At 42.0% G+C, this 16,272-nt stretch overlaps 1 protein-coding gene across 1 annotated transcript in view; it reads right to left on the minus strand.

The window, feature by feature from the left end:
* LOC111837750 (receptor tyrosine-protein kinase erbB-2-like) overlaps positions 1-16,272 on the minus strand; it is a 44,620-nt gene that overhangs the window by 14,245 nt on the left and 14,103 nt on the right. The window contains exons 2-10 of the mRNA XM_072712719.1: positions 7,937-8,088; positions 7,526-7,709; positions 7,167-7,298; positions 6,978-7,046; positions 6,539-6,654; positions 6,087-6,228; positions 4,150-4,278; positions 2,947-3,073; positions 236-309 (exon numbers count right to left, since the gene is read on the minus strand). Of these exons, the coding sequence (XP_072568820.1) occupies positions 236-309; positions 2,947-3,073; positions 4,150-4,278; positions 6,087-6,228; positions 6,539-6,654; positions 6,978-7,046; positions 7,167-7,298; positions 7,526-7,709; positions 7,937-8,088 (1,125 nt within the window). The remainder of the gene's footprint in view (positions 1-235; positions 310-2,946; positions 3,074-4,149; positions 4,279-6,086; positions 6,229-6,538; positions 6,655-6,977; positions 7,047-7,166; positions 7,299-7,525; positions 7,710-7,936; positions 8,089-16,272) is intronic.

Genomic DNA, 16,272 nt, shown 5'->3' on the forward strand with positions numbered 1-16,272 from the left:
CTACATTTTTGTTCCAGACCACTATCTGCAAGACAGAGCCAGGTAATCAAGAGCTTCATAATAGCTGCATAACAACAAAATTAAAATGTGAACAAGCTGTGTGTGTTTGGGGGGGGGGGGGGGGGGAGGTAATAAAAGGATTCAGTGGGAACCAACTACTTAATTAATTATCCCAGAGTAAACAAATGAGCAACATGACGGGCTGTCTGTCATGCGCAGCTGTGCTGTGAAGTACCTGTTATTTCCTGCAGGCTTCTGAACACGTCGAGCTGCCTGGGGTCCAGGGCTGAGGTGTTGGTCATAGGATCTCTTTAGCAATAAAAGAAACAAAATCCTTGTTGTGTGTTTGGAAAAGAGAAAGGCAGTTAGCGATGGGAGTACTCAGCCCACACTCAGTCTGCCTCAGAAACTCACTAGCAGCCTAAGAGCTTAGTCACAGATTACTGTGTCTTGTGTCTGCAATGCCAAACAAGCCGTGTTAGCTGGGAAGCCCAGGAAATGCGGATTATCTCGCATCCAGTCAGGTGGGTGTGGCAGCTGGGCTCATTGCCCTGTCAGTGCTATACAGTGAAGGCCACGGTCAGCTGGACCCACAGCAGGCAGAGGGGGGCTCAAGTGAATGGCGCCTTCCTTTAAGTGTGCCCAAGGCCACAGAGCAACAAGCGGCGCGCGGCAAACAGCTCACATGTCAGGGGAGGTCTGGGCTACTCTACTCATATGCTGGGGGGAGCAAACCAAAAAAAAACAGCCTATTCAAATTTCACTGCTGGTCTTAAGACGACTGCAAAAGCTGCCAGGTTTTACTTGATACAGTAGATGGCTACTTAAATTTAAAGCACAGGGCAACATTCCCGTTATCTCATCTGTCTGCCGTATCATTATCAACCTCATCTAAAGCGTCTCACACTTCTAATCAGCTTTTGGTGTTCGGGTCAGTGTTGCTCTTTTTGGTTGCGTGCACAAATATTCTTCCATTTTATGTAAAGGCATAGCTACTGGTGTTTCATTCATTTAAAGATTATTTTTAATCATACCTCACATATTACAAATTATAGTTAGTACTGTAGTTTTCTTTATGCCTTTAGCTTGCTCAAAACTGCCTGCTGAAAGCTGTACAATATACATGCCAGCAGTAATATTCAATCAGTCTTAAAACACTATTAGTATAAAAAAAGAGCCACACTGTTTTCATACCATGGACACATTCAGTATTGGGGAGTAACCATGCAACTACATGTAACGGCGTTACATAATTTAATTACAAAAAAAAAAGTAATTGTAATCCGTTACAGTTACTAGAGAAAAAAAGTGAAATTAAATTACAGTTACTTATGGAAATATTCATATTCATTACAATTTTAGTTTCATCATAAGATTGTATGCAAAACCTTGCTAATATATTTAATAACAGTATTTTTATTGTTTTTCATGTTTTTCTTATGCAAAACATCCTCCTTTGCTATTTCCCTCCACAGCCGAAAGTTTGAAACTATTCGATGCTTCTAATTGGCTATCCTGTCACGTCTACAATTGCAGCTAATTCTGCTAATTAACTTGCCATGACCAACCTAAGGAAACATCTAGAGGTAAGTGCAGCTTACTGTAACTGCACTACCTTCAGTGTGCCACACCATGCTTCTAAAGGTGTAATGCCCGGTACACACTGTGTGATTTCAGCAATCTTATATAATCATTACTGATCACACTGTGCGATACGGATCTAATAATCTTGACTATGACAGGTATGCAGACTGTATGACGACAACACCAACTCAATCAAAAGATACGGCGCATAGGACAACAAAACAAAATGTAAACACTGACAGCATGCGTAAACACCACAATGAATCGCGAAGTGAGTACCGTGCTTTAAAGCCACACTGGCACTTCTGATCCCGTTGACAGAAAATGTGCCGTCCTTCAGTATGCTAAGGTTATTGGTAATTTATGTTAAGTCTGTATTAGCACTCCCGACATGCTATGTCGTATTGAGTTTTGAAAATTCACTAACTAGCTAACCCCTGGGCGATGCAGCCTTACCACTCTGCTAACCCATTTTATTTTACAGTGCTATGAAGACACTGTTTTAGGCTACTCTGTGATTTGTGATTGAAAAATATCCTGTCTGATGCAAGAACTGTTCAGATAAGAAGTAAGATGGAACCATTTATTTTTACAAGTATATAAAAAGTTTGTATCATAATGTAATCCTGAAGAGTCACGGAGTGGTCAAATCACTCGTAGTTTGTCTTGTTTTGACTCCCAAGAAGTTTATATTATGAACACACATTAGAATTTAATAACTGAAGGCTGAGTTTTAACAATTTTTTTTGACATTTTAGGTATATTTTATGTAGCATTAATGTTATGACTTGTTACACTGAGGGAATCTGGGTTTTCACTGAGTATGAAGCGAGGATCAATATGAACTTACCCGTTGTTTAAAATAATTATTAGGCCTATATGGTATGTATGGTATCTTTTGTATCTTTATTAAATTGATCAATTATAATCATATTAATTCATGTATTGAAAGGAGTTTGACAGTAGTCAGTGTTTAGTACTGCTGTAAGGTAAACACTACCAGGTTACAAAATTTCAAAATGGTTAATGGTTGAGAATATTCAATCATAATTTAGAAAAGTAATCAAAAAGTAATCAAATGTAATTATTTACATTAGTTTCATATAGTAATTGAAATAGTTACACTACTATTACATTTTAAATAGAGTAACTTGTAATTGTAACGAATTACATTTCCAAAGTAATCTTCCCAACACTGGACACATTCATATCATCACTTTTTAAGTGGCAGATAAATTTTGATGACTCCTGAAAGAATGTGTTTAAAATGTATGTGACCCAAAACTCAAACCTATACTGTACAAGACCTTTTCACGTCATTTTGTATGAAATGATTAAGGACAGTATTTTTGGAGACTCTACCCAGTGAAGGTCTGTGGCAGGAAGGCCAGACTACCAAAGATTTTCTTGCAGCCAGCGAAGAGGCCGATGTTGGACGAGTTGATGGCCAGGACTCCCTGCAGGCTGTCCATCCCCAAGCCGTAGCACACTGGGGGATCATGGGAAAGGAGGACAGGCTGAGACATGGGTTGCATTCGAAATGGTTCACTCACTCACTGCTCCCTATACAGGGAAATCTACGCAGATTTACAAGACGGGGAATTACTCAATGAAACAAGACAATGGCTTCTAAGACATGTTGCAAACAGAAACAGCAAAATACAAGAATGACGTAAACAGAACAAAGGAGATAAATATGGATGTGAACCTGTGACTTACTTATACTTATTTTTAATTTTTATTATGGTCGCTGACGAATGGTCTGCCAAGACCCCTGCCTTTGACTGCCACCCGATCTACACTGAACCCCGAACCCCACGATGAGTTTCTTCCACAGGGTGTCTGGGCTCAGCCTTAGAGATACGGTGAGGAGTTCAGGCATTTGGGAGAAACTTAAAGTAGAGCTGCTGCTCCTCCACATTAAAAGGAGGCAGTTAAGGTTGTTCAGGCATCTATCTAGGATGCCTCCTGGACGGCTCCCTGGGGAGGTGTTTCGGGCATGTCCAGCCCGGAGGAGGCCCCGGGGCAGACCCAGGACACGCTGGAGAGATAGTATGCCCCGGAGGAGCTGGCTGGTGAGAGGGAGATCTGGGCATCCCTGCTCAGACTGCTGCCCACGCAACCCGACCTTCGATAAGTGGCAGATAGATGGATGGATTTTTATTATGATTATTACAATTTAAAACTGAAATGTCAACTTCGGTTTTTGCAGAGATCTACAGTATCATTCTGTGACTTTAAAAAAAAAAAGTGCTAATGTTTATATACAAATTTGTCCAAGTTTGTATTATGAATGAGTTGACAAAAGACGCCACCTTCACATTGCATCATGGTATACAGGGAGTATGCTAGTGTACATCTCTATAATACAATTTGCAATGCATTTTTGGTATTTCACAGTGTACTACACAGTGAGACCGATATGCCATTGAGAACTCAAAGCACTGCAAAATGGCGGATGTGCTCTGTACTGCACTATTTCGGTGATGGGGAGCCATGTTGAAAAGAGCCACAGTCACACCGGAGATGGTGAAGTAGGGGTTAAGCGGTTAAGCGGAGCCCAACCTTGGGGACAGTCGTCATCACACTTCTCACACTTCTGCACCTCACTGCCATCAGGCAGGCTGGTGATGACTTCCTGGTTGGCTTTTGGGCACATCATGGTGCAGGCCACCTCCATGGCCAGGAAGTTTCCTGCATGGAGATGGGGGAGGGGCATTTAGCAGGGTAAATGGGGAACCATAAGGGAGGAGCTGTGTTTGAAAAAACGTAAGGAGTGGCTTAGTTACAAAAGACACACAGCAAATGGCCACTGCTTCAGGTTTAAATCTGAGAAGCAGAGTGGCTGTTGCACCTTCATGGATGGTGCCCATCCCAAAATGAGGTTTGTAAAAGCCCAGCCATAAGGGTCAGAGAAATAAATATGCATATTAAGTCACAGAGGGCTCACTGGGGACCACCATTGACTCACACATACAGATTCGGCGTGTGAATTGCAGCCCGTGTTCTGTGTGTAGGACAGGGGTCACCAACCTTTTTGAAACTGAGAGCTACTTCACGGGTACTGAGCCATACGAAGGGCTACCAGTTTGAAACGCCCAAGATTCTAAGCTTATCTAAACTTCATGTATAATAAATGTTTTAAATGCTTTTTTTTTTTAGATATTGCCATTTTCAAATCTATATAAATGCAAATGTGATTTAAGAAGAATAGCAACAGGATAAAATTAAATTTTAGACGCTGCTCACTGGTGAGTTGTGCTATTTTTAGAACAGGTCCGTGGGCGACTCATGTGGTCATTGGGGGCATCCTGGTGCCCGCGGGCACCATGTTGGTGACCCCTGGCCTATACTGTTATACTGATGTCAGGCACAGTATAGGTTGGTGACCCCTGGTGTAGAGTATACTCTTCTATGTTGTGTGGGTTTCCTCCAACATTCCAATGATATGCAGTTAGGCTAAGTGGGATATCTAAATTACCCACAGGGTATTATTGTGTGTGTGTGTGTGTGTGCGTGTGGATGTGATGAACTAATTAGCATATCTAAATTTACATTTACATAATTAGTAGATGGTTTTGTCTAAAGCGATGTACAAGCGTGGTAAATAGCACACTGCAAAAATTCATGCTGTCACGGAGTTGGCGAGGCATAAGTGCAGCTAGGCTGAGATTCCATTATATGCCCAGGTACAAGTGCAAGTGCAGTACTGGAGCAGGAGCTACACAACAATTTCTAACAAGAACCTAATAAAGCTGTTCAAGGACCAGAAGTGCAACATGAGAACATTAAAAGAATGTAAAAATGCATTGCCTGTCACAAAGGCAGAGAAACTGAGGAGCAGATGTGTCTTAAAATCTCTTAAAAGTAGAGAGGAAGGCTGATGTCAGATGTGGTTGAGCAGCTCATTCCACCACCGGGGAACAACACAAGAGAACTGTCTGGAGTGACACTTCTCTCGTGGTGGAGGGAGCACAAAGCGGCACTGGTTTGCTGACTGAAGGGGGCAAGATGGGACATAGGTCTTGAGGAGGCTTTTGATGGAGATTGGTGCCGGTCCATTAATGAACCTGGAAGCCAGCATCAAGGACTTAAACTGGATGGGCGTGCCAATAAATAGAGACAGTCCCAGTGAAGAGAGACAAGCTGGAGTGTGACATGAGAATATTTAGGCTGAATGAACATCAGACAGAAAAGGCTTGATCTGTTTATTAAACTGGAGGTGAAGGTCCTTCATCCAGGCTGCGATACCAGCCAGGCATGCAGAGATCATAGCTGAGACTGTGGTGTCGTCAAGAGATTTTGGAGAAGCCATAATGCATGATGATTATGTTTAATTTTGTGTCCTGCAGTGGACTGGCATCCCAACCAGGGTGCCTTGCTGCCTTGTGCTCCAAATTCCACACTACTTGTACTGGATAAGCGTTTGGAACATGGGATGGACAGATGGATAAAATCACAAATGGGTGAAGGTGAGAGGAGCAGGGCCCCCCCAAACGTACGAGGACACTCTTTCACACAGGTGGCACCAAAGCTGAATTTTTTGTCTTTGTTGGGCTTGAGCAGGAAAGTTGACGACTCGTAGATGTTGGCCGGTGGACACCCATCTTTACACAATCCACTGTCATTAAAGTGTCGACAAGCCTGTGGGATGAGAGGCGGCTTTAAAGATGCACATCACTCACTGGGGATTTCAAGGCATTTGGTTTTAAAGCAATCATGACTGCTCTCAAACAATGAAACAGATACTGCACTATCACAGCAAACCTTTTAAAAAGATTATTCACAAAGAATTAAGGAGAGCAGTAAGGACTATGTTAAATGTTTCATTATACTGCTGTGAAATGTCTCTGAAACTTCATAGCACTGATGTAGCAGCACGTCACATGATTTCTGGGGTTTGTGAGATTATAGCTTTGTTTGGATAATCGAAAGCTACGTCGGTTAGCCTCACCAAGCAGTCTGTGTCCTTGGGTCCAGTGCAGCCCGCCGCACACTGCTTGTGGCAGCAGTCATTGTGGCGCGTGCCCTTACAGCGCATGCAGCCAGAGGTGCACAGCAGACGGGTCACTGCACAGAGAAGAACCAGCTGTTCGTCAAGTTTTGTCCCTTTCTAACAATGAACATCTACACAAACTTCCTTGCCAATGAATCTCCTCCTTAAACTGTTTTCATTCACATTTGTTTAGCACAAGATGTTTAAACCCACTGAATTTTATGAGATATGTCTGTGGAGGGTCTTTTAAAACATGATATTTGTAATATGTCCTGATATGTCACCCACACAACCTTCTACAATAAGCTGTTGCATCACCCAGATCAGTGACAGTCTGACACGGGACAGAGCCGTCCAGCTTATAGACGAGAGCAGACAGGGGCTCTGTGTGACTCACAGGTTTGACAGTCCTGCTCCGTCTGTCCCCAGCATCCCTGCGACCCACACGCAGGGGAGCAGCTCAGACCTGAAGACGCAGAAGATGCCACTGGGTCTCACCATGTGCAGATGCGTGACTGTTTTCACAAGCTTGTAAAAACATGACATTGATGCCGTTTTACATGCGACGACAGAACCGGCTCCTTACAGTTGGATGACTGCACCTGCAGTCGCAGGTGGCTCTGCGGGTTCTGTTCATCCAGCGTGTCGCTCCAATTGATGTGCTGGGGGAAGCACAAGTGAGGGTTCCCCCAAATGTACACCCCACCAAGAAGGATCTCTACAGGAACAGAGAAGGCGTCAGAAGGGGTCACCAGCACTGTGAGAACATCATCACCCCGCATGGAAACAGACTGACAGGTGTTAGACCTCTTCAAATTGTCCTCTTCATCACTCTCATTACCCACAACCTATTAAATCCACAAAATGCACCTGCATAACTCTTGCAAGTCTACCTCCTCTAGCTTCCTCATTAACCCCCAACGTACCCCCCCCACTCCGCCTCACCCGTCAGACTCCTCATTAGCAGCTCCGTCAGCCCAGAATCCCCAGGGCCGCTGTTGTCCAGTACAGCCAGAGCGTATCGCGATTCGTAGAGCTGGCTCCCGCGGATGATGCGCAGACTGCCCAGTGGCACCGAACTCACCGACACGTGGGCCACCAGCACATAACCCTGCACCTCCACGATGCCCTGCGGAGATGGGGCAAGCGGGGGAGTGCCCAGAGGCCATGTTAAAACCGCAGAAGAGAGAAGGAAAAGTAAAAGGAAGAGAGACTGACACGCACTCACAGACAAGATAGGCAGCAAAAATTTGTTATACAGAAAAATGCACAGGGAAAAATATAAACAAAAGCAGACAAAAGAAGCATCTCAGGGTGCTGCAGAGCGAAGGTGACAACAGCTGCCAGAAATCAAACCTGCAGAAAGCTAAGGTCCAGGTCTCCGTGCAGGTGGGTGATCTCCAGGTTCCCATGCACCACCTGGCAACCAGTGTAGAGCAGCTGCAGTGTTTTGTAGTGGTTTTCCAGGCTGGATGGGAGCTGTAGCTTCATGTCAGTGCCGAGACATACTGGGAGAGTGGGATGGGCAAGAATAAAGAAATAAAATCAATAAATAAGCAAGCAACAGCAACTGAGAAAACGTAAGTAAACACTATGCGCAAGCTGTAGATGACAATCTACATATGGACAATAAAAATGGGAGTGTCTGGTTACAGAAACAGACAATAAAAACAAAATGAGGGAATCCTTAGGAAAACAGAACAACCCAAGACACAATAAACTGTCATTGACACCAGATCCAATCTGTGAGGTATACAACAAAGGGAGATCTACATACCTACAGTTAACAAGCTAGAGCCAGTTCTTATCAACTCGATGAGTTGACTCAGGGTCCATCCGTGTTCACATAAAAGGGGCGGTGTCAGCATTGCAAGCTAATGCCGCCCTTTGATAGGTAGGAGCCCATAGGTCAGGGCTGCCCAACCCTGCTCATGGAGATCTACCACCCTGCACCTGCAGAGCTTAGGTGCAGCCCCAATTTAACACACCTGATATAGATAATCAGACCCTTCAGTGGCGTCTGTGTTAGAGCCATCTTAGGTTCAACATCACTGGGTCTAATACTGAGATCTTCAGGAGCAGGCTTGGGTAGCCCTGCAACAGGTAATACCCAACCCACTCTGCAAACTTTGTCATCAGCACGCCTCCCTTTGGCAAATTTTCTGTCCTTGCCTTGGCAAGGGACTGGCACCGAATATCAGCACTGGGATAAAAAAATTCCTGTATCGGATCGAAAAGAAAATCAGAGGTATCGCCTGTCACGAATATTTGTTTAAAAGTGAGCAATAATTCCTATAACTCAAAATGGAAGTAAGCCTTGAGAAACCTTGCTAAGACAGCAAACTTGCTTCATAATAACCACTCTGGGATGAAAACGTCAGTCACTTTCCACAGTTTAACCAATCAACAAACACTGAAAAGACATCTATTCCAGATATTTATGGATTGATATGAAGAGGCAGGAGGTAGCCGGTGAATAAAACGAAACACTCAAATGGTTTCAAATTGAATAAAATTGACTTTAAGAAATTTTAAACAGCCTTTTATTAGCTTTCCCCTGGAACTCATCCTCTTTATTTTTCCCTTCCCCAAAAGCTCACAGGGGGCTATCTATGCACATGTTTGGTCCCTTGTACAGATCTTGGCATGCATATCTCTCTCTCTCTCTGTCTCTCTCTCTCAGAGAAGTGTGCTGCTTTACCCCCCCCCCCCCCCCAAGACACCCAAATGCATATACACATGCGCACATGTTGGCAACAACCATGGCTCCCTTAAACAACAATTTGGCCATGACACTTAGTGTTGGCTGAGACCTCAACAAAAGGGAGTGGGTCAGTGACAGCTGGCAGACTGCAAGCTAAATAGCCACCCTCAAAACGAGCGGAAATCACATGGTGGCAAAACAAACGTGCCACCTACCCTGATGGGTGTGGTATGTGGCTCTGTGGGTTCAGACTCTGTGCCTGTGATTGAAAAGTCACTACTTCATATCTCATGACTGGTGAGTGATGTCACCATTTTAGCCCTTGAGCAAGGTGGTTTTGCCCCAAGGTGGTTTTGCCCCAAGGACGCTGCTGCCAGCTGCCAGATATTTTCAGAAAATGATTTTTTTTTCCACATCTACATTTTACCAATCAAGTGTCCCCTAACAACAAACACACTCAGAGCACCTGGACCATGGTACTAGCACATATTAACGTGTCAGGTTGCCTTAATACAAGCACAGGAATGAGGTATTTGTTAAAATTGTGGTGAATCGTTAAACTGTTCCCTGCCCTATTGCTGTGTCGAGTGTGAAGTGCTCTTTAAAACATGCACAAATGACTCACCTGGTGACTTTTCAAATGTTTGCTCCCGGAAGCGATACCTACTTGTGACTGCATGTTTGCATTTCCTTTTGTGTGAGAAAGATATGATGAATTTGTTTTGAAATTTCTGTTTTCTACTGGATCCAATATAGAAACTTTGAAATAAGGTACATTAAAATTTCACTTGAGTTTTTTCAGGCAAGTAGAAAATGAGAAAAAAAATTGGTAACATTTTACTTGATGGGGCACAAATAATACAGTATTATGCTATTAGTTTGAGGTTATCTAATACAAAAGTAAGTCTTAGTTACATACTGATCTCATGTTAATTCATCATTAATGAATCATGACATGTTTTATCAAGCAGTTACTATATTTATTTTGTCTGTTAATTCTGTAAACATTTGTGAACTGCTGAAGGAAAAGTAATGAATAACACAAGTGAAATACTGATCTCATGTTTGTTCATCATTAATGAATCATGACATCTTTTACCTAAATTAGACTATACTTGTTCATGATCAGTGCATGAGGATGACTTCAGTAGTAATTGACCTATTACTAAGTATTTGTGCCCTTCGAGTAAAGTGTTAGATGATACTTCAAAATGAAGGCAAATTGTGTAGCAGTTTACGATTAGCTACAAAATTAACACAGCTAATTTACAGATTGGTAACTCTCATAGACAAAAAGTCATGTGTGTTCTATCATTAATTCTGTTCTATAGTAAAGTTCTCATATATAGAATCAGTTATCCCAGAAGTGTCATACTAAAACAAACAGATTTTGAGGGGTGATACTGCATTTTAATCCCTCTGATGGTCTTGATGTCCATCACGTGTACAAAAAAATATTTTCAGAAAAGCTAATTTTGTCCTATACGAAGAATTACATTTTTTAAAACAAAATCACAGGGTATCCCATAATAGTATACTGTCTAAGTTAGGGGTGCAACGATTAATCAACTAAGTTGACTAAAATCGATTACCAAATTAATTACCAACTAATTTATTAGTCGATTAGTTGGTGACATCATCACGTGTGTTTCTCACGCCAACTCTAAATGTTTCAATATTACCACTCATTAGAGCGGTTAACCAAAGCTATAGTAGCTTCAAAAACAAAAACCCTGAAGTGTAATAGTATTTCACACTAAACTCCAAAAAAAGGTTGTCAGCTGCAAAATTTGTGAAAGTTGACCTTAGCTTACATTGGAGCACATACTCTATGCTCGAGCATCTACTGTAAAGAGGCAGCACTCTAGCTCATTGGATTAAGAGGACTCATCTCGGTAAGTCAGTTATGCTAGTTAGACAGTAAGCCAATATTAATGTTAAAAACCATTCGAATTCATGTTATGAGCTACAACATTTTCTATTTTGAAATGCATATTCTCTTGAATTGATAATAGAGTTGGATAATGTCGGCATTACACCTAACGACTTTTCAAGCGATTTCACTGTTGCAGAAAAATTTCCCTGGCCTATACTGTTATACTGATGTCAGGTATGCAGTATAGGCTAATACAAAGCGCAAGTGTTGAGAGTGTGTGTGTTATTTTCAGTGGCGTGGACTGATTAGGCATATGTAAATGTTTCTGTAGTTTTGCCTTAAAATAGCCTCACATGCTGATTTTCCTCCATTTCAATACAGAACTGTGATTGTAAAGTTTAGTTGCAATGGAGTGCAGACGGACAGCAGAATGCACATTTAACTTACTGTAAAAATTTAAATTTAAATGGATTGCTTGTTTTGGTATATTAAATTGCTGTTACATTGCTTATGCTTGGTTTAAAATTTTAATAGGACAAATGGATATTGGATTTTTTACATTTTTTTGTATTAACAGGAACGTTTATTAAAAGAGTGCATTTTTTAAATAAAGTATTAAGTTCTATTGTTTTGATTGTTAGCAAATGCATAAAACAACCTCATGCTAAATTTAAAATCTGATAGCTGATACCAAATAAGTGTTATTCGGTAATTGGGCGATTCATTCGACTAATTGATTATTCGTTTCAATAATCGATACATTGATTGACTATCAATATAGTGGTTTGTTGCAGCCCTAGTCTGAATCATTGATTTGAAAACCAAATGGATTCAAAATACACAATCAATGTATAATTAATTGTGTTGATCGTAAATTGGTACTGGTGATCGTGTAGGTCAGAAAAAGATGATGTCAAGGCCATACTTGCCCTATTCCAGGATATCTCCAAGTTGTCATAAATTGCTTTACAAATATTTGAAAAAGGGAACAAACAACCTAGCAGCCAGTGCCACTAGAAAAAGTAGGTACAGAATAAATCGGTCGTAGTCAGTTTTGTTAACTGGAAGAAGGGTGGCCAACCAGTCCAGCTTAGAGGCACCTGACACCACTGCAAATCTTGAGCAAATGCCCACGCACAGCAACAGTGTCTTAAGAGCCTAATGGCACAATACACAGCCTAACAGTTTTTCTTGCCTCAGTTTACTTAGTGGGACACATGGAAGTCTTTGTTTGCCACAATCCTTTTCAGGTCTTGCTCGTTCTGAGTTGTGGCCACTCAAAGCAGCTCTTTTACCTGTATATCCATAAGAACAGAGTGATGTTTTGACTTCACTTGTTTTAGTGTAGAAAAAACTGATTCATAGACACAAGTTGATCCAAACGTGTGTAGAATCCACACACGCATAGTGATGGACTGGTGTTAGGGTGGCGGCCCTAACAATACGCTGTGTGCAGAATTATTAGGCAAGTGTGTATTTCACTTGTATCTTCTCAACCGACCAACTTTGAGTCCAGGTGAATCTCTAATTAAGAATCAACTGTTTAAAAACAGCAAAATGTTCAGTATTTGGTCTGAATACTTTCTCTTTGTGTAGAAAAGAGTCTTAAATATTTAGAGTAACTTCCGTGCAGTCCGGGGGCCTGTTTCAGGAAGCAGGATTTCTTGGTTAGCCGGATAAGTTGTCAAATTTAAGGTAGTCTGGGCTAAATGGACTTTATCTTTGTTCACTTATATTTACCACAGACTACCTTGAATCCAACAAGTTATCCAGCTAAGCAAGAAACCCTGCTTTGTGGAACTGGCCCCAGATTGTTTATAAATGTTCCCCTTCTTATTTGTTATTTGAACTTCACGCACTGACTTACCCGAGTTCTCTCTCCCCTATCGGACGGAATGGTTGCCAGTCATAAGCCCTGCCCATCTTCCTGAGAGTGGAGAACCCCCTCGCTCACTTAGTAAAACGGACTGCAGAAGCGGAGCAGAACCGAGCGAAGTTTATAATTATTTAGTCTTCCTTTATAATTGCAGTTAGATATAAAATAGTGTTTCTATTAGCCCTCGGAGTGCGTGTTTGACTGTAAGTAATTTCTTATGGTGTAATCTGTTATTTTCAGTTAGTACTTGCCGTTTGTTAGGATGTGAATCCTCGTTAGCCATGGAGTTGGGATAGACGCCATTTCATGTCTGTGTATAGCCATGCCTCCTCCTTTAAGTTCCCTTGTGTATGGCGTGCATTAATGTCTATATTTGTTATGTTATGCTTAGGAGATATTGCATGTTTAGCATTGCACAATAACTTGTAAAGATTGTATGTTACGTGGTATGTTAATGACTTGGTAGCATACTTTGCTGTTATCTGTTATATACCTGTATTATGTTTTGCTCTAGGAAAACCACTTCATTTCAGGGCACTTCTCTCAATCAGATAAAGTGAATGGAAATAAGCAATCGTGGCTGGTGTGATGTTTAATAGGAATCTTGATTACATGCATCCTTAACCGGATATCGGCAGCGGTTCCATCTCAATCGACACTGGCAACCTAGCTAAGAGCATCGGATATAGTTTCCTCACCTACACTTTGAATAAAAACAGGAAAACATAGATACTTTCTTATGCAGAATTAAGCAAATTATTATTACTATTAAAATGGGCTAAAGAGGACCTTACAGAGAGCAGGAAAAAAACAAAACAGTAAAGTACCAGTCAGAGGGATGCAAAACGATCGAAATTGCCAGACTTTTGATATGTGATCACTGTACAATCAAGTGTTTTGTTGCCAACAGCCAAAGAGGACTGAAGAGGCTTGTAGAGAGAAGATGACACACATAAACTGCCAAAGTTCTGTGTCAAATTAAAGGGGAGACTTCCAGAAACTTTCAAGCATCAAATGCCATAATTTTTCAAAACTGTGCAATCTGAACAGAATCTCCAGACGTTCTTGGTGCAGTGTGCTGCGTGACATTCCTAAGGTCATTAATGCTGAAACATGGCCTCCACTCAAGGCATGTAAGGTATAACGGGCACAGACATCTCAAGACAGATGGTACAAAGGTTTTAGGGACAAATGAGATGAAAGTGACTGTTGATGGAGCAGATGGATGAGCTAGTGGATGGAGATCCTCTTCAAGCACCAACAAGGTGGTGGAGGAGAGATGACGTGGACTGCAATTATCAGTGATGAACTTGTCATACCTTTCCGACTTGCAGATTGTGTAAAAATTAACCACAAGGTCTACTGCCAGTTTCTAGAAGATACCTTCTTCAAACACTGGCAGAAGAAGAAGTCAGCAGTTTTCTAAAAGGTTATGATATTCCTGCAAGACAATGTCCCTCCTTATGCATCAAAGTATTTAATTGATTGGCCTAGAAAGGCTTGAAACGTGATTGAATTATGGCCTGCCCTCCATTACCTGACTCAACCCCATTGAGAACTACTGGGCCTTACCAAAGTAGCAAGCAGTACTCCTTCTCAGAGCAGCCTCTAGGTGGTGGTCCTAGTTGGCTCAGCTAATATAGGACATGATCAAATCAAAAACCTGATTGGTTCAGTGGGCAACATGGTTCATGATCATTGAGGAGAAAGTTGGCTGTACTGGGCATTAAACTGGGTGAAGTGGGCTGTATAGAACGGCTGATAGCTTGTTATTCCTTATATACTGTATACTGAATAACAAAAATAGTTTCTTGTTATTATTTCTGTTGATGGTGAAGAGAGAAAATCCACTTAATTTCTGATTGCCTAATAATTCTGCACACTGATAATCAAGCGTTTTTCTTTTATTTTTGTTTGTGAAAGTCAAATGGAACATTTTCTCTTTAAATAAATTTACTTTGTGCACAAGAAAGCTTATGAATTCATTTTTATAAGTCTGCCCAACTTTTGCCAAAAACGATCTCCAGGAATAGTACTTGCCTAATAATTCTGCACACGGTGCAGACCAACACTTAGGCAATTCCTCATTTTGTCTGTATTTCGGACAGTGGTGCAGGAGTCATTCTGCACTACTGTCTGATACAGTGGTGCTTTCATTGCTATTAAGTTGGTTACTGTTACACAGGGCAAATGTTCAAGGCAAAAGGTCATTTCTTGTAGCTACAGAAACCTGTAGAATTATTCATAATATGCAAATACTTCCAAAATATGTTTATTTCAAGACAATCAAATATTAAATATTAAACCGATTTAAAATTACTTCTGTATACTTAAATAAAGATTGTTTCTTAAAGCAAACTTTAAATCTGTTGTTTTGCAATCATCTAAAAATAAGTGAAAGTAATTAAGATATTCGGTAATGCTTTACATTAATGGCACCTTCATAATGCTTTTATATTGCATTCATAAAACGTTCAGTGCAGCTTCATAATGTATTCATTAAGTATTCATAAACATCATGTATATTTACCCCTCTTTGGATTGCCACCTTATTGTGGTGGAGGGGTTTGCGTGCCTCAGTGACTCTGGGGGCTAAGTTGTCAGGGGCAATTGCCCCTGATAGGGTCTCCCAAGGCAAAAAGGTCCCAGGGGAGGGGCCAGACAAAGAGAAATCCAAAAGAACCCTATGATAAGGTATTCCAGCGAAGTCTCGTTTCCCTTGCCTGGGCTAGGGTCACCAGGGCCCCACCCTGGAGCCAGGTCTGGGGGCAGGGGCCCATTGGCGAGCGCCTGGTGGTTGGGCATAGACCGAAAGAGGCACTGTCCCCAGGTGGGCCCACTACCCACAAGGGGAATGTCAGGGGTTCGGTGCATTGTGGATTGGGTGGTGGCCAAGGGAGGCCCTGGCGGTCCAATCCCCGGCTGACAAAACTGGCTTTCTCGTTCACCGGAAGGAGCCTGAGCTTGTGTGTGAGGTTGAGAGATATCGACTAGATATATTCCAGGGGCTGGATGCTCTGTTCTTCTGGAATTGCGGCGGGTGAGCGATGCCGGGCTGGGGTGGGGCTACTGGTGGCCCAACAGCTCGGTTCATTAACAACGGAGTTTACCCCGGTGAACGAGAGGGCTGTCTCCCTGCGCCTTTGGGTTGGGGATAGGTCTCTGACTGTCATCTGTGCTTATGCGCCGAATGACGGTTCAGAGTACCCGGCCTTCTTGGATTCCCTTAGTGGTAT

The sequence above is a fragment of the Paramormyrops kingsleyae genome, chromosome 5, assembly GCF_048594095.1.
Source record: "Paramormyrops kingsleyae isolate MSU_618 chromosome 5, PKINGS_0.4, whole genome shotgun sequence".
Lineage (NCBI taxonomy): Eukaryota > Metazoa > Chordata > Actinopteri > Osteoglossiformes > Mormyridae > Paramormyrops > Paramormyrops kingsleyae.